Genomic DNA, 22,212 nt, shown 5'->3' with positions numbered 1-22,212 from the left:
GAAAGAGAAAGAGAGACTGTTTTTTACGGATGGACTCTTTCTTTTTGACGGCAGTGGAAGAAGAAAGAAAGAGCAAAGTGCACCTCAGCACAGAAGTTTCAAGGCCTGCAGCGTAGCTCACACACAGGTGAGGCGCCAGAAGAGGTTCTCTTTTCTCTGAAGTTTCTGTTTTTCCATGCCAAACGGCAACATCCCTTCTCGGTCAATAGAATTGCACCGTTCGGGGAAAGGAGAAACGAAGAACGGGAGCGACGAAGAAGGAGGTTCGCATGCGAAGGCTGAAAAAAGTCGGACGATGATCCGAAAACCTCTTTCTCTCCTCGTCGATGCTCGCTCTTGACTGCTGTAGTCACTTTCTCTCTCTTCTCGTCTAGCCTCTCTCTCTGATTTTCACTTTTTTCTCTCTACTGAAGTTCTCTTCTCCCTGTCGCTCGTGTCGATGTCCCTCCTCCGTCCTCACTCAACTTGTCTCTTTCTCTCCTCTTCTACAGTCTCTCCTCTTGATCTCTTCTGTTTCCTAATCTCCCTCTGCTCTCGCTCTCTCCCTGCTCTCCTAATCTCTCTTTCTGCCCGTTTACTTCTGTGCTGATCTCCCTGCATCTGTAGGGCAAGGGACGAGGCAAGGGGGCGATGGTGTCTCCGTCGCTCACTCTGGGGAAGCCGCTTTTCCAGATTCCGTACAGCCTCCTCTCCCCGCTTTCTACTTGTGCAGGCTTCTTCTCTGCTTGCCGTCGCTTTCTTTACTTTAAAAATCAACTCCGAAACCCCCAAACGCATCAGATACACCGAACGACACAACAGGAGATCCCCCCTCGAGCGATTTGTCTGGAGCAATTGTGTGAGGACAAAAAAAGAGACGAAGAAACAGAGAGGAGAGGAGAAAAAAGAACAAAGGAAGAGAGAGGGGAAGGCATGCATGCGACGCATGGCCACTGAATTTCCCCTATGACAGCAAAGAAAAAGAAAACAAAAGTCTTTATGCACAAAACGGTTTCCGAAGTATGAAGTATCCATCCTCTTCACAAACCATGCAGCATCCCCAAGAGAACCTCGCTCTTAAGACGCTTTTTTTCAACGTCTCCTCTCTCTCTCTCTCATCAGCTTCTCTCTCTCTTGTCGTGCGTATTCTCCTCTATCTCTTCGAACTCACACTTCGTTCTTCCCTCGTCCTTTCTCCCTTCTCGTCTTCTTTCTTCGCGGTGGTTTCCTTCTCGCTTTGTTTCTTCTCACATTCTCCATTCTACGCTCTCTCCTTCCCTCCACTTCTCCTCTCCCCTGCAAGTCTCTGAGCCTTCGCCTAATCTCGGCCTCTCCCTTCTCTCCTGTCTTATGTCCTCTGTGTCCTTCGGTTTCCTCTCCTGTCCTCTCTCCTCTCCTGTCTTCCCTCCTTTTCGTTTTCTTCTCTCTCTCTGCGTCTACTTTTTAGCACCGGAGGAGAGTGGAGCGCCAGGTGTTAGTACACCAGTACACGGGGACGGCATGCTCAACAGCTTTCGCCGAAGACCTCTCTTCTAGAGGACACAGCAAGTTTTATTCTGCATTTCCGTCTCCAAAGCAAAAGTCACGCGTCAGAAAGGAAGACTTTCTCTTTCGACGACTCTTGAAAAATGAAAGCTGGAAGATTACCACAGCAGACAGCACGGCTGCGTCGCGCTCCGCTGGTCTCATGAGGAAAACCAGCGCATGCAAAGTCCGCAGGCCGTTTTAAAATCGAAAAAACAGCCAAAGCGACCCAGAAAGAGAGGACGAGAAAATGGGCTGGAAAATGTGAAAGACGAAAGAAGACTATCTGGCAAAAGAGAGGAGATAAAAGAGCGACCGAGGGAAGACAAGAATCGCACACAGAGAGGCAGGCCCCACGGCCTGTCTATCCCGCCAAGGCAAAAAGTCCGAAAAAAATGAGCATTCTCTCTTAGAATCTCCTTCTCTTCTTGCAGGACTCCCTGCACCACCTGCGTTCTTTCCTTTCGAGGCGTTTTTCGTCTCCACCTCTCTCCCTTTTTCACCTGCTCGGTGCGTTGTCTCTTCTCTGTGCATGGCCTCTCTCGCAAAGTCTGCCTCGCCGCTTCTTCTCTCTGCGTTCTGCACCTGCTTCGTCCTCAATGTCCTGTCGGCTGCTTCACGGAGCTCTGCCTTCTGTGGCAATGGAAACTCTGATCTCCCTCTCGTCTCCAATGCGCCCTCTGTGGGAACTCCATCTTCTTCTTGAAGGCACCGTGGGGTGTGTCTTGCATTCTCAAGCACTCTCTTCCTCCTTGATCTTCCTCTTCCTTTTCAGCGTCTTCGCCTCGTCCAACTTCTCCCCCCTGTCGCCTCCCTCAGGGCCTCCCTCGAGTCCTCGCTCTGCGGCCTCGCTCTCCTCGGTCCTCCTTGCTCCTCCGGAGCACCGGCTCTGGCTCACGCAGACCTGAACACCCTGTGCGAGACACCGCATGCGCTGGTGTAGAGACACCTGAACGTGCTGCAGAGGCGCGTAGACGCCCGAGACGAGCCCTGCCCTCATCGTCGACCTGCATGCAGCGAGCACCGACGCCGACACAGTCGGTGGCTGCTGTGCAAGGGGAGAAGAAGAAGAAGACGAGGAAGAAGACGAGGAAGAGGGAGAAAACGAGGGAGAAAACGAGGGAGAAGAAGGAGAAGAAGGAGAGGAGGTCGAGAGAGCAGAGTCGCTGTCGTTGCGGAGGGAGAGTCCAAGAGAAGAAGCAGAGAGAAAGCGACGAAGTCCACCGCAAGAGGAAGGAGGAGGCAGACTGTCGCTGGATCGCCAGGACGCACGTCGCTGAGGAAAATACCGGAAACACAGAAATATTTTTCCGATACCTATTCACGTTAAAATTCGTCTAAAAGTAAAAAGAAATGCCAAGAGCCGCGGTAGTACTGGGGGCTCCTGGAGCTGTTCACCACTTGATGCAGTTTTCCTTCGAAAAACTTTGCAAAAGACGATACGCAGAAAATATGGAAAGCGAGGAAAGAAGTTGACTTGCGACGTGGAGACGAGCAGAAAGTCACGTGGATCGCCGAGAGAGTCGAAAAACAGAGGAACGAAAAAAAGACAAAGAGAGTTGGAAAGGACAAGAACCATCAGTCAAAAAAGCACAAGAAAGACACGTTCTCGAAAAGTCGACAAGCAAACGGGTGAGAAAATCCATAGCACCTTCATCCCAAAGACTTCTTTGTTTTTTGTCGCCTCTGCCTCAAACGTTAGCCTTCATCTCCCCAAATTTGTCGTCTTTCCATGTCCCTCTCCTCTCTGCTGCGTCGGATCTTCTCTCTCTTCCTCTGTCTCTTCTTCCTCAGTACACCCTAAAACTCTCATAGATACGCACGCATATACATACAGACGAAGTCATGCATGCATACACATGGATACGTACACATATCCGTACATACATATACGTGCATTTGCATACATATAAGTACGTATGTGGGTGCGTATGCATGGAGATAGATAAACAGCTACAGACATATACATATAGGAAGATATAGATATATATATATATATATACATACAGATATAGATATAGATAGATGTCTCTGTAAATAAATAAATATATATATATACATGTATATGCATATATTTGTATTCGCGTACGCATTGGCCTGTCGTGTCTCGTCGTGTTTTTCTTGGTGTTTTTTCCACTGACTTTCGCTGTCTCTTTTTCGGACTTGCCTGTTCGGGGATCCCTCTGTGGCGGAGGTGAAGGACGGCTCGGACGTCTTTGACAGAGCAGAGGGCAAGCAAGAGGGGGAGGAGATCCACGAGTGCAGTGTCTGCTGCGTTGCCACACCAGCCCTCTATGGGAATGTAGTTATCTGAAAAAACAGGAAACACGAAGCAGAAGCACTCGAAGCGAAGCGAAAAATAAAGTCTCTTCTCCGCATGATCATGGACGACAGTATCTCCTTATCTCTCGATCTGAATATCTATAAAAAGAGACATGTATATACATGTATATACATATATATATGTATATATACATATATGTGTGTATATACATGTACATACATATATATATATATATGCATATATATATATGTATTTATATGTTGCTGTGTCTCTTTGTCTGCGTATGTGCATTGACACATAGAAAGACGTCTGGAAAACAGGCAAATCCACAGAGAAAGATTTCGACACAAAGACAGGGGGGAATCGAGTTGGACACGAAGACCTGGGCAGATGTACCTTGGTAGACAGACAGATGAAGAGACCGAGAATAGCGAGACAGGCAGTCATCTGTGTGCTTGCCTCTATCTAAAGACAAAGAGGAATGTCTCTGCATGTGCGTGGGTACAGTCGAGTACGTCGTTGAAGACTTCTTCTTTCTCAATGCACAGATATATACATGAGTACAGACATACATATCTCGAACGTATTGGTAGGTGCTCTCAAAGTAAGTCTTCACGGAAACACTTATCTATGCAGAGAAATACATCGTACGAGTACGTTTGTGTGAACTATTTGAATTTATGCTTATCCAGACATATACTTAAATCAGAATGTTTTTGAAGTAACAATATCTATATATATATCTACATATATGTCTATATATATATATATATGACTATATGTATATATATATATATATGTAAATATATATGTAAATATATGATTAAATATGGATGTGCGTAGATGCACGTGTGGACGGGGTGTGAGGACAGAGGAGTTACCTGGGAAGTAGAGAGCCGCGACAGGAGAGTCGTCGATGAGCACCGTTTTCGAGAGATCGCTGCAGACTCTCTGCAGATCTTTTGCGTAGAGATTCGGACCAACCACTCGGCAGTCTTCTCTGGTTAGACAGCGATCGACATAGGCCTGCAGATCCAGGCTATCTGCACAGACACCGCAGCAAGAAACAAAGAAGACAGTGCGCCGTGTACCTCCCTCTCCCACTGCGGAGTAAGCGGAGGATTGGCGCGGCAAAGGGGAACGAAGAAGAAGAAGAAGAAGAAGGAGCGGTCGCGCCAGCGCTCTGTTGAAGAGAGTCAGTGTTCGTGTTTCCCAGAAAGGGAGAAAGGCGAGAAAAAAGGCGCTCGCGAATGGAATCTGCGAGGCAGAGAGTCGCGTTCGTCTGGGGGTTTCACAGCGTCCTTGAAACAGCAAGGAACGAGGCACCGTCTCTGGACCTCTGAGTCCTCGCCCGTTTCGGGTGTACGTACACTTACCGAGCAGGGCGTTTGCGTACTCGTGGCGCCCCGCCGTGAAGATGACGATTCGGAAGAGAGGAAACAGCTGCGAACCAGGGAGAAAAGCGTGAGGCAGAAAAGACAATGAAGCTGATGTTTTCAACGCCGTTCGCACGCACACACTCCAGAGATGGTCGTGGAAGCCGACAGCAGCAATCGACACCCACAGGCGCATGCATGTGTCTCTCAGTCTCTTTTTGAGGTTCCCGTCTTATCGGTCTTCGACAAGAAGTCTAGGATTCAGGACCGTGCGACAGAAGTCAAACTTGGTGAACTACCGCATTGACTGGGAAAGCGGAGATCGTGCAGGAAAAAAGACGCAAAAGAACTTGAAGTCGGTAAAAAAAGAGCTTCAGAGTCAGTTGAGAAGTACTACGTTTCCTGATTGCATTTATCCATGTCCCCCTATCTCTCTTTCTCTCCATGCACATCAAGCTCGCTATAAAAGATCAGTCAAGACCCACACGGATATCTATTCCGCTATTCTACCTACAAAAGATACGCATATCCATATATATATATATATATACATATATATATATAAACATATATATACATATATATATATATATATATTGTTTACGTGCAACGCTGTCCTCATACGACACTGTCTCCGTTCCCATGTACACGGATACACAGAAAGAAAGGGTTTGCACGAAATGTCTTTCCGCTTCCCTCTGGATGGAAGAGGAGTCTCGCATGCATTGTTCTTTGTATATACACAGGAACCGTAGCTGAAGTGGAAACGAGGAGGGCACTGAAAAACGGATAACCGGTGGACACACAGAAGCACACAGAAGAATCAGAGAGAAGAAGAGAACTGAAGGAAGAAGAGAGTGAGAAAAAAGAAGAGTCGTAACGGAAGAAGAAAATGAGAAAGTGGCGAAGAATCAGAAAAGGTCCTGGCGCTGAACGGTCGAGGAAAGTTATGTTTAGAAGGTTCTAAAAGGTAGAGGGAAAGTGCAGGAGGACAGACCTCGGCAAGAAAAACGTCTGCAAAGGGTCGTTTCGCCACGTAGAAAGTCGACAGCTTCCCCTGTATCAACACGTCAACTGCAAGCTGCCCCGGACAAAGCTGAACAAGCAGGCAACAGCACAAGAACAACTGGATGAAACAAGACAGTGCGAGGAGAAAGAAGGCTCGAAAGCGGAAGCAAACGCAGGGAAAAGGAGAGGAAGAAAAGAAGAAACAGTGAAAAAAAAGAAGCGAGATAGAGAACACGCGAAACGAGACGGAGAACGGGGAGGGGGGAAAAAAGAGGAAAAAAAGAGGAAAAAAGAGGAAAAAAGAAAAAAATTAGAGGGACATGGGGCGAGGGAAGAGAAGGAGGAACCCAGCGTCAGAGTGCGCCTGAGCGAAGCGAGTTTCTGACAGAGAGCCTAGCCGGAGCAGCGACTGGAGAAAGACGAGTCTGGAGTCCGAGAGACAGGTCTCTGCCCACGGACGCCGCCACCTCCCGTCGACGCGTCTCCTCTCGAATCGAGAGTGGGCATCGTCGTTTCGCATCTCGTCGCAGCGCCTCGTCTCTGCTTTTGGGGAAACTCTTCCTTCACAGGGAGAGAGGGGGGGAGACTAACTCGACACGACCTCTTGTTCGACGACATGTTTCGGCAAAGCACAAGCTCGAGGAACTCGCCGTCTCCTCGCCACCCTCGGCTCGAGACCTGTCTCCTGTCTGAGTCGCACCCGGCTTTTCGTGGCTAGGACGAGAGTCTCGTCGAGGTCGATGACGAGCGTCATGGGGAGATGTCCCCTGCGCGCGTCGCTTCTCCGCGGACGCAGGCGGCGTTTTGCCGGAGAGCCTGCGAAGAAGTTGAAGAGGCGAGCGAGCGCGCTGGCGCCGTCGCGCTGGAGAAGAGAGAAAGAGCTTTTCGCTTGTACCGACGGCGAAGGCCGAAGAGCGGAGCAGCCGGAGAGATGCGCCCGCACATAGTGGCGCGGCCGGGGATGCAGCAGAGAGGCGAGGGTGGCGGCGAGCCGCCGGTGGAGAGAGAAACGAAACAGCAAACCGAATCCGAGAAGGCAGAGCAGCAGCCGAGCTGTCTGCGCCGCAGGGCCTTCCTCGCCCAACACGCATGCGAGAGACGACACAGGCATCGCGAAAAAGCGAGAAACGAGACGAAAGCGAGAAGAGAGAAGAGAGGAAGAAGAGAGAGAGAAGAGAGAAGAAGAAGAAGAAGAGGGGGGCTGTCGCAGGTCCACGGAACGGCGCAGCGGAGGGGAGAAGAAAAGGAATTTCGTAACGACAACAGTGCTGTGTTGAGACAGAGAAGAGCAGAACCGCACACAGAGAAAGAGTAGAGAGAAAGAAGTGGAGAGGACAAGAGAGAGAGGAGGCAACGACGCAGAAGGGAGGAAGCGTCGAAGAGCACAGACAGGTAAAGATAAGTAATTACGGCATTCCCAGTTCTGTCTCTAGCCTCAACAGGTGGACGAAAACAGACGCGAAATGACCCAGATCTCTCTCAAAGTTTCTCCCGGCTCGCATCCTCCTGCCTCGTCTCGGGAGACCTCGAAACAGACGGAGCTCGCTACACGCGGCTCTCCCGGTCCAGGTGTACATACAGCCGAGCCGCCCCGAAGTGGCGGGGCCTTTCACGACTTCCCCAAGCAAAATAGAGATGCTTCAGAGAAGACAAAGATGATGATGAGGAAACGAGAAGACGAGAAAAAGAGAAGGCGAGAAGAAGAAAAGAAGACTGGTGGCTCTTTTCTAGAAACGTCGACGGAGAATCGCAGACGGGAAAGAACCGAGAAGAAGCGGCGGAAAAACTCCAGCGGGAGATCAACAGGCAACCCTGTGCCCTCTCACCTTCTGTCTCCCGCACCAGAGGCTGTCCAAAGCTGCTCTCGGTGAGTGAGAGAAGCGACGACGAGAAGAAGAAAAAGAAGAAGAAGAAAAAGTAGAAGAAAAAGAAGAAAAAGAAGAAGGAGAGCGAGAGCACGGGGTCGAGCAGCGGTTGCTCTCGGAGTTGGAGGCTGGTGGCGACATCTCGAAGGAAGCAGAGAGAAACAGTTTAGTTTCTTTCCTGCGTTCCTTCCTGTCGGGGGAAAATCCGGTCCATTTCGTTGGCCGTCGCCTTCCAGCAGAGAGGCCGGCGTCCTTTTCCGGCATCTACGAGCACGAGACAGAGGTCTCCCTGAAACCTCTCGAAAGCGGAGAAAGAAATAGAAGCAGTGACGCACCCACAGAGAGACCGACGCGGGAGAGGATACGAAGGCGAAGAGAGAAAAAAACTGCGTCCAAAAGGTGGAAAAAGAGAAGGCACAAAAGGCCATCTCTCTGCATGCGCAGCAGTCGCTAGCCCCGAGCCGTCAAGGAAGTCCCGTGAAACCTCAAACTGCATGCGTTACAAAAAGACACTGTATCTGGACTCTTTGCGTCTGTTTGGATAAGTGGAGCTTGTGTGTCACTTGAGAATAAGCAGACAAGGTCCCCATGAACTGCCGCAGATCTGCTGGGTGGCTTCCCCTCTCCTGCGACTCTGTTCTCTCCCGGCTCTCTTCTACGCCTGTCTCTGCGCGCTCTGGACATGCACTGTGTCTCCCTCCTTCGCTCGCGGTTTTGCTGTGCTGGTGACATCCGTTTTGCCACAATAAAGTCGACCTCCCGAGAGAATCGCAGTTGGCGCTGGCATGCATGCGCGCGCACTGTTAGCTCCTCGCTTCTCCAGCCTTCGCGGAACCAGCTCTCTGAAAATAGTGACACAAAGTCACTCGTCTCCGCTTTCTTCCAAGGAAACAGCGACGCAACACTCTGCGATCCACGTCTCTTTTCAGAAGCCTGAACATCGGCACACAGTATCAACGCCTCGACTTAAATCCCTTCAGACATAAATTCATCTATATATACACCTATGCGTGTATACACATACGTATGTATATATATATATATATATATGTATATATATATATATGTTAATCGTTTGTGTGTGTGTGTGTTTTAAGAAAGGTCATTTCTAGAGTGTATGGATGTGGATGCACATTTTCGATGCGTGAAAGACGTGAGGTCGGGGCTGGTTGTTTCGAAGGCGACAAGAGGGACTTCTCGGTTTCTAAAGATCCACGGAGGCAGGGAGGAGAGGAGTAAAGGAACGGGGGGTTCACTTGGGATTGCTCTTTGTCCTTCCACCAATTGACTACCTCTCTCACCTCCGTCTCTTTCTGTCTCTCCTCGTCTTCCTCTCCCTCGTTTGCCTGGCCTATCCTCCTCGGGGTCGTCTCTCTCCTCCACTTGGCGACACCCCCCGGAGTTCTCCTCTGTCGAGAACGAAGAACGACGCTGCATGCAGTCCTGATGGAGACCGGAAGCGTTTCGTCCTCGCCTGTGAGCGACGAAGACGCCTGGGAGGTAGGAGCGGACGCAGGCGTCCCGATGGAGAAAGCCTCTGGAAGAGGAGAGAAGAAAGACTCCGAGAAGCAAGAGCAGGGTCTCTCTGAGGAAGAAGCGAGAAAGTCCGAGTCGTCATGTAGCTGCTCCTGCCGGACAGAGGTGGAGGCGCTGCAAAGCCACAACGCTCGTCTGCATGCGTTGAACACTGTGTTGCTGACAAACATGTCGAGCCTGTACAAAACTGCTAAAGAAGAAGTGAAGAGAAGAGATGCTCTCCTCGCAGAGAAAGAAGAAGCGATCGCGCAGCTGCGCAGCGAGCTGCAGAGCCTCGAGAGCGGACTCGCGAGTCGCCGCCCGCCACACAGAAAAGTCACTTGAACCGCGGGGCAGCGCGAGAGAAGGAACGAGAGGGGGAGACACACAGACAGAAAGAGAGAGACAGCGCGGAGGCAGGTGCAGGGAGAAGCAGAGCGAATGAGAAGAAGACAGAGACAGAAAGAGAAAGCAGGAAAGACGCAAGCAGTTGAAGAGAAAGAGGGAGAGAGAGAAGACGAGGGAAGAAAGGGCGGCAGAGGAAGAAGAACGGGGAACCTGAAGATGGCGACGACAAAACTCGAGAGCTTCTCTCGGATGGGAGAGAGGTGAGAAGACAAAGAAGATGCGTCCGGAGACTACAGTGGAAAAGAAAAACAAGATACTCCGACTGATAATGGGTCAACAACCACCCACAGGAGAGGAACCAGGGAAGTGTGACAGGCAAAAACAAAGGAAACAGAGCACAGCCAGGCGTGTCTCCTCCCATTGGTGGAATGCAAAAAAGCGAAGAAAAGATCTGCAGTAAAGACAGTCCCTGCAGTCTCTTCTTTTCTCTCAGCCTATCAGATCTGCTTTTTTTTCTGAAGCATACACATATATATATATATATATACGTATTTGCATATATATCTTTATATGCAAGGTGGACACGATTGCTTCTGCCGTATTCTATCATATATATATATATATATATATATATGTATATATGTATATGCTGTCATATAATATGTATACATCTATTTATATGTGTGTTTTTCTATGTGTATGTATGTGTATAGAGTGTTTTGTTTCGTGGACGACGCATGCATTGACATTTTGCTTTTCAGGTAGGGAGGAAGCGTCTTTCTCCTTCCGTTTTTCGGGGTCCTGTGTGTGGCGTAGAGACCCTATAACAGGTAGTCCTGAGAGGCCGTTCGGAGAATGAGGTTCTGCCTCAGACATGACGATTTAAACCTTATTGCAAGTCTTCTGAGAATCGCAGCTAAAGCGGGGAAGGCGCCAGGCCCCAAAACCGAGATGAATCACTCCTCATCTCCCCGTGACCGGCCAAACTTCCGAACACCGATCTACCTATACATATATACATATATATATATATATATATATATATATATATCTTTGTGAAATGCATGCGGACGATACGTGAGTCAGTGTAGATACGCTGCATGCATGTATATATATATATATATATATATTTACAGAGAGAGAGAGATGTAGACCTGTGTATGCGCAAAGGTATGTGAAGGAGCGCGAGGGGGTACGCAACTACTGCAGTCGACAGAAGTCTTTTGAGCCCTGCATGTCTACGGACGTGTCTGCGAGTACGTCGATATGGATTTTTGTATGGGTCTAAGGTTTGATTCTTCGGCTCTACGCATGCAGAGGTACGTTTTTTTCGTCTGCGCGTAGGCCGTCGAAGTGGAGGATAAGGCATCCCCTTTCGAATTCTGCAGATTTAGAAAAGCTCAGAGTTCTACAAAATGTCGAAAGTGTCTTCACTGTCAAGACATGATGGTCGAGATAAAGTGCTCGAAGTTGCTCTTCTCCTTTTTCGATCACGAATGCGGAGTGTCTCTTGAATTTAGTGGAGAAATCTCCACGCGGCTCGGGGTTCCTTGACGGGACTGCGGCCAGAAATGCAAGTTTCGACAGCTTTCCGGTCTCTCTGGAAAGCCGACTCAAAGTTCTCAAATAAAACTCGAGACATTCAACATTGGGAAAAAGAAATGCTCCAATCGCGTGTCGTGCAGAATGAAAAAAACGCAACCACATTAAAATGCATAGACGCAAACAGAAATACGAAACTCCACACCTTGATTTAAATACGCAAATATTTGACAAGTACGGACGCGGACATGTACACAACAGAGAGGTCCGTGTACACACGACTCTTCGTTCAGACATACAGTGGACTTCTTTTCGCACAAGTATACATGTGCATATATATATATGTGTGTGTATAAATATATATATATATATAAATATATGTGTATAAATAAATATATATATATATATATATGCAGAGGACTCTATGATTGTCCTGGTGGAAACCTTTTTAACATCCATCACGTGTCAGTGCGCATATGACTTTGCATGCGTCCTGGCGCCAGCGCGGCATCTGGTTGAGGAAGGCGCTGCATAGATCTGCATCTTTTGGAGGTTCGGAATTCTCCGTCTCCGGACGCTTTGCGTTTTACCTAGGGGGAATCTCTGCAGGCGACTGCGCTCTCCGGTTCGCCGGGCGTTCGAACCGAACTCCGTTTTCTCGGCGCGGAGAACTTCGCCACTTGCGCGAGCTTCTCTCTGCAGGCCGGAGCACAGGAGAGAGAGGCGAGAAAAAGCGAGACGCTCTGCTCGGACAGATCGTCGTTCGCGCTCTCTGCTTTCACGATACATCTGTCAGTTCTTCGTAGTGCTGCAGCAGCTTGTGCGTGGTTGCCTGGCAGAGGACAGCAAAAGAGTGAGAGGAATTGAAGGAAGTACGGAAAATCCGACACAAGACTCGTAACCTTGAGAGAGAGGAGAGAAACCCCCAGACACAGCTTCAGGCAAGCCTGTCCTTAAAAAAGAAGCCCCTCAAAAACTGCTAAAAAAATAAATGCATCTGAAGAAAAAGAGGAAAGAGACAGGAGACGCGAGAGGAGGAAGAGAGAGACGGAAGGAGAAAAGTAAGGAAAGCGAGGAGAGAGAGAAAAGAGAAAGGAGAGAGAAGCGAACAACCGAGAGAGAAGCGAACGACCGAGAGAGAAGAGCAAAGAATGTCAAGGTGGATAGCTGTGGAGGCACAGCAACATTTTAGAAAGATGAAGCATCCCGTGGGGAAGTAAGAAGACTGAGAAGCCTTTACACACGGAAAAAAAGAGAAAAGAAGAAGCGAGCATCATGGACCTGAAACAGGCCTCTTTGAACGAGACACCCCACACAGAACAAACCGAAAGTTTATGCGCAGTCGCTGAACATAGTGTCTCCTTTTCTCTCGTTTTTCGAGCAGTCTTTCCTCCACTGTCTTTCTGACTCTGCTGTGCTTCGGTCTTCCTCTTCTTTCCTCTCTCCTCTCCCTGTTCTTCCCTTCTTCCCTCTCATTTTTCTTTGCTTTTTCAAAGCTTCCGGCGTACCACGTAGAGAGCATCGCCTGCGTCGGAGTTGAGTCTCGCAAGTTGTTCTCGAAAAAAGAAGGATTTCTCTGAGATGAAGGGAACCCCGCTTGCGCCGTTTTTCGCGGACGCGCCTGCACAGAAGCAGAATGAAACTGGGAGACCACGCAAACAGTCGACGAGCAGACGGCCGGCGGAACGTTCAGTGATCTGCGCAGCGCCCAGAAATACGAAAAAATCGATTCACACAGACACGTTAAGGCATCTAGATGAACAGAGATGTATAACCTGCATGACAGACAGACAGATAGGAAGAGGGGCGACAGAAAGAGACCGGCAGAAAAAGAGGCGAAGAGCCCGAAGCATGTAGATCGAGGAACGGAGATGGAAAGACAGATCGATCTAGAACAGCAGATATAGAGGGAGATTTGTGTTGCTGGGTTCTTTCGCTGGCAAGCCGTCTTGGTCTGAAGAAAGGAAAGGCAAAACGGACAGAGCACAAAGAAGACGCCGCATTGACGGGGAAAACATGTTCAGAAAAACGAAGCGAGGAAGTGACAGACAACTTAGGAAGAAAGACACGGACAGAAGCACTAGGAGACACGCAAAGAAACGAGAACTCGATCGACAAATGGAGAAAAAGCTCACATCTTCTCTCCCGTTTCGCTTCCTCAATTGCATGTTGCTGCTCCAAAAACTCCGACGAAAGAGTCGTGCCGCCAAAGTTCCATCGCTGTGACACGAGGGCTTCTGTTTCTGCCTGTTCCTCTTTTTCTTCTCTTCTCTCTGGAGACGAGGCGTCTGCACCACAGCCACTTGCTTCTTCTCCCAGTTCTCTGGATTCTCTTCCTTCGTCTTTTCTCCTCTCCTCGCTGGACTCCTCCCTCAGCGTCTCTTCGTCGCGGCACACAGTCCCTGCACGAAACGCGCAGAGGGGGCGAGACCCAGCGAAACTGGAACGCGCAAGAAAGGGTGAGGAGCAGAAGAAGAAAGAAGAGAAAAGGGAGAAGAAGAGACGACAGAGAGACTGAACGTGAAACGGTCGAAGGCGATGCAACTCTCAAGCACAGAACCCCGCACAATTCAAACGAGCTCCTTGAACGCTCAGCCCGTTCGAAAGGCGTGGATTGACGCAGGAAAACGGAGTCTTATCTACGCAGCGTGGGGAGACCTCAAGAAGCGCAGGCCAGATCGGCGTGTACATACACCTCGGGATGTCCAGGGCTTTGCACGGATTGGTGCAGAGCTCTTCTGTTGTCTTTTTCTCTCGAATAAGTTGCGGCGTCTGCGACTGAACCACGGAAGCCACAGAGAGAGAAAGAAGGATAGATGCGCTGGCACATCGCTCTTCCCGTGCTTCGCTGGCAGGACCCAGCACCCCGCAGCCTACTTGCGGTCTGCACACCCCTGGCGGGAGAACGCGTCCTTTCCTCCGTTGTGGTCCGCTCTTCTTCGGTGACTTCGGCAAAGTCTCCCTGGGCGACTCCTTCTTCTTTCTGTGCGCCGCGCGCAAAACCAGAAGACGGGGAAGGCAGGAAGGCGCTCTGGCTGTTCCCCGAGCTCAGTGTCGAGCGAGACCCCGGGCGTTTCCCGGTGCTGTCGGCCAGATGCCCGGCGGCCCTGGAAGCGACAGAGAAACAGACAAGGCGAAGTCGAGGATGGAGACACCCTGAAGAGACGGCGGAGAGCGGAGACAACTCCTCGCGCTTCTGGAGCGCATCGCGCATGTGTAGGTGACCTGGAAAAGGGGAGATCTGTCTGCGACAGAGAGAGCCCCGACTTCGAAAGCTTGCTCCTTCCCCGATCAGACGACGAAACGCGCAGTCTTTGCAACGAGAAAAAAGGGGGAAATGCGCAGAGTCCGCAATCGGGAGACGGCGTCAACCAAGAGCACGCGATTTACAGTGCCACAGAAGACAAATGCAGCGACGAGAAGCCAGGGATGCCTACCTGGTGCCGAGTGCAGGCTGGGTGTGTCTGCTCTCGCATTCACTCGCCTCTCCTTTGTTTCGTCGATCAGGAATATGCAGGCTCTCCTCAAGTCCGTTGCTCCAAAAGGCCTTGACGCGGCTTCCCACATTGGAGAGGTCTGGGTTCCCCAGCGCCGCAATTTCTTTCTGATCCACTCGCCGCTCTCGGCGGCTACGCAGAAAATTCGTGTGCCTCTTCTTCCGACTAACGCCAGCCACCTGGTCGCACACAAACGGAGAAGAAGAAGAGGAAGAAGAAGATGATGATGATGATGATGATGATGACGATGGAGACGACGAAGAGGAGGAAGAGGAAGAGGAGGAAGAAGGTTTCTTCGCGAGTTTTTCGGGCCGCGCTGTTTCCCACCAACCTCTGCCGGCGACCGTGGTGGCTGCGGGAGGAAAGGAACTGCAGAGCGAGGAAGATTCGTCGTGCTCTTGTTCTCGCAACTTCTTCAAGACGCTGGGGACGATCTGCTCGTCTGGATGGACAACTCTGCGTGGCGCGGCCTTCGTCTGCTGCCTCAGCTCCCCTGGCACTCCCAAAAATGCGGCAATCGAAGTCGAAAGCCCCGAGGGGCTACGCACTGCCGAACAGCCTTCGAAGCTGACGACCACCGGTCGCTCCTGACGGCAAAGCCTCGCTCCAGATTGCATGCCGCCGCGGCTCGGAACGTCTGCAGTGTCTAGGGAGGCCTGTTCTCCCGCGTCTCCCTTCCCCTCCGAAGGTAAGACGCCCCCTCGGAGGCAAGTGTCTTCTCCCTGTCGCTCTCGACCCGCTGCATCCGCGGCTCTTTCCACAAACGGCGAAGAAGAAGAAGCGGACGACGAAGAAGCGGCAACCGGATTGGACGAAGAGACAGCGGGGACTTGCCAGCGGGGAGGCCAGGGGGCACTGCATTGCTCCGTACGCGGGAGAGGCTGTGGGGTGCGGCTGCCGTTGCCGTCCAGGGAAACTGGAGATGTGTGCTCGACACGACAGCCAGGCCCCGTATTGTACTTCTTCATCTGTCTCCGGAGAGATTGAATTTGGAGTCGAAGCAGTTTCTGTTGATTCAGCAGAAAGACAGTGGAGAATCCGTCGACGCCCTTCCCTCTCGCCTCGCGTTCTGTCTCGGCCGCTTCTCCAGTTCCAAGAAGCTTCCCCTCTGAAGCAGCGTCGAGGGGTCTCCGACCTCGCGCAGCCACCGCGAGGCCACAGCGCGTTGTGTCTCCTTCCTTGGGATCTGCAGACACCGGCCCCCGAGGAGACACCGACCCCCGAGGAGACCTCCGTACGAGGGAGTGGGTGCGGTGAAGCGTGTGAAGCTTTTCGGCCTCCTCTAGAGTTTGGGTGGTATGTCCCGAGGACGCCGGGCGACTCTCAGCCAGCTCTCTACCTCTGACAGGCGGCAGCTGGCGTCTTCGAGTGTGGGGAGAGGAAAGAGACACTTCTGCGGGGACCCCACGGGGGACGAGGCCCGCGTGTGGGGACCCGACTGAGTCGTCGAAAAGGGCATGAAGAACCTCTGAAGTACGCAGCGGAGCGCAGGGCCTCACACGTCCTCGCCTGTCACTCCAGTCAGGTAGCTTCTTGTCGAGTTTCGCCCCTGCTCCGTTCTCGTCTGGAAGATCCGCGAGAGAGAAAACAGAAAGAGACCTCTCACTTGAACTCGCTTCTCCTCTCTCTTTTTCTTCTTCCTCTCCTTCTTCTTCCTCTCCCTCTTCTTCCTCTCCTTCTTCTTCCTCTCCGTCTTCTTCTCCTCCTTCTGGGCCGACAGTCGCCTCGTAGCGTTGAGCAGAGCGGAGAGAGGGGCTTCTTTCCGAGTTGGCCGAGGCACCGAAAGAGGCAAAGGCTGGGTATGGGGTGTAGGACCAAGGCGAGTAGGGGGGAGGGGAGAAAGGAGAGCAGCGAGGCCCGTGGGGGTCTACAGAGAACAGGTGAGTTGGAGAAGAAGGAGGACCAGGCGTGGAGGGAAGCGAGGGTGGAAAGGCGGTGAGAGCCGGAGAAAAACGAGGTTGCATGCTGGGGGTTTCTTGCGGCCATGGCGAGAAGAAGGCTGGACACCCCTCGGGGGAACGCAGGAGAGGCGCCGGACCCGCAAAGAAAGAGGTAAAACACCCGTCAAGACGCGGCTTGGGGAACCACGGGCCTGGAGAAGTCCACGGACTGTGGAGGAACGAAGAATTTGCATGCAGAAGATGCGCGAGCTGCTCCTGGAGGTATCTTTGCTGGTTCAAAAGAGCCACCAACATCTCTTCTTGTTGCCGCTGCATCTCGATGGCAGACGCCCGCGCAGGCCGTGCGTCTGCTCTCTGACAGGTGTCTCCTTCGCCCCTCACCCTGTCTCCTTCGGTCCACTTCCTGCCTCCTTCAACTTTTGTCCTGTCTCCTTCGATCCTCACCCTGTCTTTTTCGATCAGGCGGCTGCCAGTGGGTGGAGAGAAGGCGGAGGTGAGACGCGAAGAACGAGGCGCATGCGGAGAGCAAGCAGAAGGCGAGGCCCCAGAGGGAACCTGGTTAGTCGAGCACGAAGACAAGTGGGGGAACGGAGATATCGGCGTTAAGAGACCTTCGCGAAGCTCCCGGAGTGACCTCGAAGGCGCCTGCGGGAGAGCCTCCCGCGCCGTCTCCAGGTCTGGGGCTCCAGTCCCTGTCTCTTCGGGCGTGTTGGACCCCTGACTCAGCGGGTCTAGAGACAGGCCTGCAGTCCACAGGGCTTGGTGCAGCCTGCGCTGGTGGTGCATCAAGGCCTTGAGGCCATCTCGCTGTCTGTCAAGAGCTCGCTGTAACGCCGCCTGTGCAGCCGTCTTTCCTGTGTCCTCAAACGCAAGCGGCTCTTGCTTCACCTCTCTCGCCACTCGCGCCTTCTCTTCGCCCCTCTTCCACGTCTCCGTGTCTCCACACCCCCACGGCGCGGCTTTTTCGGCCGTCTCTCCGGGCCGCTCCCCAGGCGCCTCTTCGGGCGTCTCAGAGCCCTGAGAGAGGAGACAGTTGTTTCCATTGAGGGGAAGCCGAAGGCCAGTTGTGCGACGGCTGGCAGGGCAGTCTGCGTCCCAGTCGCTGCGTTTCGGAGAAGTCTCGAGACAGCGCAGCTGTCGCTCTCTCTGGAACGTAGCTCTGCAGCTGGGAGGCGGAGACAGGCAGGGAGTCTTCGGAACACAGACGCGGGTCGGAACAGAAAACGTTGCGCGCGCATGCAGCGCCGGTTGCGCTGGTGCCGCCTCTTCGCCGAGCCAAAGGGAAGTCTGAGAGCTGCTCGCAACTTCTGGGAAGAAAGGCTGAGAAGCCTGTGTCCCCCCATCTGTCTCCTCTCGCGCGTCGAAGTCAAGGGCGCTCGACCCCTCCAAGTCTCCCCTCTTTGGGCCTCGCTTGGCGGAGAGACTTCGTCCGCGCTGCAGCTCTTCTGTCTCGCAGCCTTCCTGAGGGTATGCAGAGCGGAAGGCAAGAAACGGGTGAACAGAGGCGCTGCATTTGACGCACTCGCTAAGCAGCTAGGCTGCCACAGACGATGTTGGTTGCCTGAGGACTAGAACTGCTTCCCTTGATCGTCACCGCCCACATGGGAGAGTGAGGACTCTGGAACGCAACGAAAGTGCACTCTCTCCTGTATGCCAGGGATGCACCCAGACGTTGAAGACAAGAAGCAGCGAGGCACCGAAGGGGACTCGAGACAAAAGGTTCGATGCTCCACGCCGAAGGCGAGAGATTCTTTCTTTCCGCGAAATGATCTCGACACTCTGTCGTGTCTCTGCGTGCTGCCCTCTGTGCATGCAGCGATATCCCGGGTCTGCTCCCGAGTGGCGAGGAGTCCGAACCACCGCCATTTTCTGGGGGGGTCGCCCACTGCTCCTCTGTCTCACCGTCGAAAGCGCAGCTTCACTGCAACTGGCTTTGATCGCTCCGTCGTCGAAGGCGGCTCTCCAGACCTCTTCGGCGCACGGAAAAGGCGACGAGTCGGGCGCTGTCTCCGACTCGGAGGAGAGAAGCCGCGAGGGTCCAGGAGACAGGGGCGCCTGTCCCCTGCTCAGGCGCGGACGATTGTAAAGGCTTCTCCTCGCCGGCGGTGGGCGCACCAAACTGCGAAAGTGGAGACACGCGAGGAGAGGGGGGAATCGGAGAAAAGGAACAAAGGAGAAAAGCAGATGATTGGAGCAAAAGAAATATCGAAACAGGAGAGAAAGTGTGCAGAGGAGCGAGAGACGAAGAGGGAGGAAGCAGGAGCAGCGGGAGACAAGGAGAAGAGAGAGACAGCCACCACGCAAGAACAATGAGAAGCGAGAGGCTACGACGGTCAAATCAAGTGAGACAGAAAAACGTAGGCAACACAGGAAGGCCGGCAAACCCCTGTGAATTTCCGAGGAACGAAAGAAAGAAGAATGGAACAGATGGGATGAAGAGAGAAGCAGAGTCCGAAGAGATCCTGCGCGGGGTGAGAATGCGAACCGTGGGCTGCTTTCCTTTTCAATCCAAACTGAAATTCCAACTCCCAGTCACATCCGAAATAGCGCATGCATCGAGCTTTTTGGTAGCGATGTGAAACCCACAGAAATACGCGGACACACCTCCGCGCGTCAACACCATTCTACAAACCATGCACAAGTCGCAAGAATGTTGAACTGCCGCTCCTTCCATGCGGGTGAACATACACCAGGCCCAAGTTCGCCTAGCCAGAAAGTCGCATGTCCCCCGAACGCCACCGCTGTGTCGAAGCGGCTGTTCCCCGAAGCACAGGTATCCGCAGATACGGTTTTGTATTTTTGAGTTTCTCCTTCTCCCCTCCCGCTGTTACCTTTCCTGTGCAGTCTTTGTGAGAGTTGCCAGAGTTGCAGTGAAGTGCCTCCCGTGTGACGGCGAGTCTCTCTGCCTCGTCTGTTCCCCGCCAGTAGGCAGAGGCGCGTCTCCATCATGTGCGACGAATGCGCTGCTTCGAGCTCCGAATGCCGCGTCGTCTGTCTGCGTGGTTGCCATGTTCCAGATCCCCTTCGACTTTCCAGCATGCAAGAGTTACCATCTCTTGTGCATCTGGAACTAGAGACCCCGGGAGCGAAGATTAGCTATCATGTGACTCCGTTCATGGAAATCGAAAGAGCCGTCTTCAGGCAGCACCAAGTCGGTGTGTGCTGCTGCTGCGAGGGGGTGACCGGAAGACGGTCTCTTCTTCGCCGGTTTCTGTTCTGTGAAAAGTCGCGGTAGAGGTTTTGCAAAGAAGCTAAATCTGTGACATGGTGGAGCGACAGCGGAGTGAAGGAATGTGGACATTGTCTCCGACGGGGAAAGGCAATGCTGGATTTCGGAAAAAGTTGAGCAGCGAGTCTTCAGAGAAGACTGCTTTTTCGACAGAACTCGAGGCGCGCGGGCAGCCAGGAACTTGACTCGGCATTCGCACCCTCCATGTGAGGAGGTCCAAATCCACTTGCCAAGAACTGAAGAGACAGGCGAAGAACGGGCGTGGTCCTCACGTCGTTTCTTGCATGCAGCGACGCAGAGAAGAAGACAAACAAACGTTCTGGGTTCGGGGACGAGACGCCGGGAGGTCAGCTGCTCCCAGCCCCTTCCGCTGTATAGACACTCCACCGCCAGTGTGTGCAAACCGAAGCCGTCAGTCGCATTTCTTCTTCCAAGTGGAGAGAGGCGCTTCCTTCCTCACCTTCAAGAGAATACCCACTAGCATGAAAAGAGGAGAGAGACGAAGAGGAAAGTGGAGACAGGCAGTTGGCGCGCACATGAGGAGGCAAACGCGGTTGAACGGTAGAGCGTCAATCTTTGTTTCGAAATCGCCTGAGAGGTGATGTCACCGAAGTGAACGTGCAGAAGAGTGAAAAGCCGATGTTGGATCGCCGAAGAGAACCTCGTCTCGGGTGTCTCCGAGAAATGGTCGATCGAAACCAGTCGGAGTGGAAAACCTTAGAGTTTACGCCAAGAAAACGTCCCACACACATGCAAATACATTTGTGTTTCATAGTGTTTATTTGTATTCAGATGGGTTGAGATACAGATGAGTAGGAGGAGGCCAAACGGCGAGGAAGATATCGGCTTTCGTACTGTGCTGGGCGTATTCATGCGGCCGGCTACAAAAGTTGCTGTTTAAAGCGCATGGAGGGTAGTACGAGTATGGACGAGCTTCTCCTTTTATGCAGATGCATGTGCAGGTGGATGCGCCTTTTGCTCCTCTGAGTTTGGCGCTGAAAAATCATACGCTTCATTCGAGTGGACAAAGTGCATTCCTAAGAAAACGAAAAACCTGTTAAGTTTTGACACACCGGCTCTGATAGGGTGATAACGAACTGTGGGAATGTTGACAGCTCAGGAAGCCTGGGATGTTTCGACAGTTTTTAACTCAAGTTTCCAGCTCCTCTTGTGTACAGCCGTTCGTCTTGCGGAAGGCAGGAGGAACTCGGCTAGATCCTCTCTCGGTTCTTGAGGGGGGTGAATGCCGATGAGCATGTCCCCAAAGACGGAGCAGAGGGTTTACGCTTTCGGGAGAGAATCTGCTGCCAATCGCGGAAGCGAGCTAGGAAAACAAACAGAAACGAGTCCCAGACGGAGAGGCACTGGGAGTTCCATGATGGTGGGTGATTTTGCGCGCAAGGGCGAAGAAAAGTCTTGGCAGAACGAGGCCAGAGAAACGTGTACTCTAATAGACGCCACGCGGCGACAAGGGAGGGAAGGAGCAGAAAGCAGCGAACCGACAGTGGGATCGCTAATGGTTTCGATGGACACAAAGGAAAAAGGTTCTTTTGATAAAGAAGAGACCCCGCGACAAATAGCTCTGCAAGCAGCTAAGTCATACCGTCTTTGCGCGGGACAGCTACGAGGGACGCAGCGTGTGTCTAGTCACTCGACGCCGGTGTCCTGAGTGCTTTGAGGTAAATAGAAAGGTCTTTCCTCCCATGATATTTCCATTCTACACATTTGCAGACCTTCAGTTGGATGCTTTAGGGGTTGCGCTAGTGCCACTGGTCAGCAAGGGATTCTGGAAGTGCTCGTTTCGGTGTGTTACCGGACGGCAGCCGTGTTGTAAGTCATATCTGTTGTTGGAGTCCAGTGAAAACGCACTAAGTTCGTGAGTTCGTTTGTCGATTTTTGCACCGCGTTCCCTTTTTCCGATGTGTTCTGAGGGGAATATGCAACGCAGTATGATGTCCACTCCGGTGGTGTCCTCTCTCAACGGGTACACGCGTATGTCAGGGGGTCTCTATCTGTGTGTGCCATACACCTTCAGGGATGGTTTGGTTCTGTTTTATGCTAAACTCCCGTTTTTGTAGGCAGGTCGCTTCAAATCCTCTCGTGTTTTACACCCCAGTCCCCTTGTTCCACCATTTTGTCCTAGG

At 52.1% G+C, this 22,212-nt stretch overlaps 3 protein-coding genes across 3 annotated transcripts; 1 reads left to right on the top strand and 2 right to left on the bottom strand.

Annotated features, from left to right (window-relative positions):
* Window positions 1-43: 43 nt before the first annotated feature.
* Window positions 44-8,394, bottom strand: TGME49_243990 (Dullard family phosphatase domain-containing protein). The gene is made up of 6 exons (XM_018780693.1): window positions 6,872-8,394; window positions 6,161-6,259; window positions 5,164-5,230; window positions 4,669-4,830; window positions 3,671-3,813; window positions 44-2,779 (listed from the first exon to the last, which is right to left on the bottom strand). The coding sequence occupies exons 1-6, from the start codon at window positions 7,280-7,282 to the stop codon at window positions 2,237-2,239; spliced, it is 1,425 nt and encodes a 474-aa protein (XP_018637529.1). The 5' UTR covers window positions 7,283-8,394; the 3' UTR covers window positions 44-2,236.
* Window positions 8,395-8,607: 213 nt separating this feature from the next.
* Window positions 8,608-10,776, top strand: TGME49_243980 (hypothetical protein). The gene has a single exon (XM_018780692.1). The coding sequence runs from the start codon at window positions 9,483-9,485 to the stop codon at window positions 9,894-9,896; it is 414 nt and encodes a 137-aa protein (XP_018637528.1). The 5' UTR covers window positions 8,608-9,482; the 3' UTR covers window positions 9,897-10,776.
* A 658-nt stretch (window positions 10,777-11,434) lies between these two features.
* TGME49_243970 (hypothetical protein) lies at window positions 11,435-21,599 on the bottom strand. Its single transcript, XM_002366845.2, has 7 exons — window positions 19,671-21,599; window positions 18,742-18,958; window positions 14,879-18,300; window positions 14,319-14,548; window positions 13,577-13,843; window positions 12,950-13,062; window positions 11,435-12,273 (listed from the first exon to the last, which is right to left on the bottom strand). Exons 1-7 carry the CDS (start codon window positions 19,847-19,849, stop codon window positions 12,220-12,222), a joined length of 4,482 nt encoding a protein of 1,493 aa, XP_002366886.1. The 5' UTR covers window positions 19,850-21,599; the 3' UTR covers window positions 11,435-12,219.
* Window positions 21,600-22,212: the final 613 nt, after the last annotated feature.

This window comes from Toxoplasma gondii, chromosome VI (assembly GCF_000006565.2).
Source record: "Toxoplasma gondii ME49 chromosome VI, whole genome shotgun sequence".
Lineage (NCBI taxonomy): Eukaryota > Apicomplexa > Conoidasida > Eucoccidiorida > Sarcocystidae > Toxoplasma > Toxoplasma gondii.
The sequence above is the reverse complement of the archived record's forward strand: the minus strand, read 5'-3'. Positions and strand labels throughout refer to the sequence as shown.

Bases quoted from the DNA above. Each gene is read 5' to 3' on its own strand.
- TGME49_243980 (XM_018780692.1), top strand. From the start codon at position 9,483: ATGGAGACCGGAAGCGTTTCGTCCTCGCCTGTGAGCGACGAAGACGCC.
- TGME49_243990 (XM_018780693.1), bottom strand. From the start codon at position 7,282: ATGCCTGTGTCGTCTCTCGCATGCGTGTTGGGCGAGGAAGGCCCTGCG. The intron at 6,260-6,871 runs GTGCGACTCAGA...CTGCTTGTTCAG, and splicing joins TCCTAGCCACGAAAAGCCGG to CTTTGTCCGGGGCAGCTTGC. The intron at 4,831-5,163 runs GTAAGTGTACGT...GTGTCTGTGCAG, and splicing joins GTACGCAAACGCCCTGCTCG to ATAGCCTGGATCTGCAGGCC.
- TGME49_243970 (XM_002366845.2), bottom strand. From the start codon at position 19,849: ATGGCAACCACGCAGACAGACGACGCGGCATTCGGAGCTCGAAGCAGC. The intron at 18,959-19,670 runs GTAACAGCGGGA...CCACTTTCGCAG, and splicing joins ACAAAGACTGCACAGGAAAG to TTTGGTGCGCCCACCGCCGG. The intron at 18,301-18,741 runs GTGAGACAGAGG...GCATACCCTCAG, and splicing joins GTGAAGCTGCGCTTTCGACG to GAAGGCTGCGAGACAGAAGA.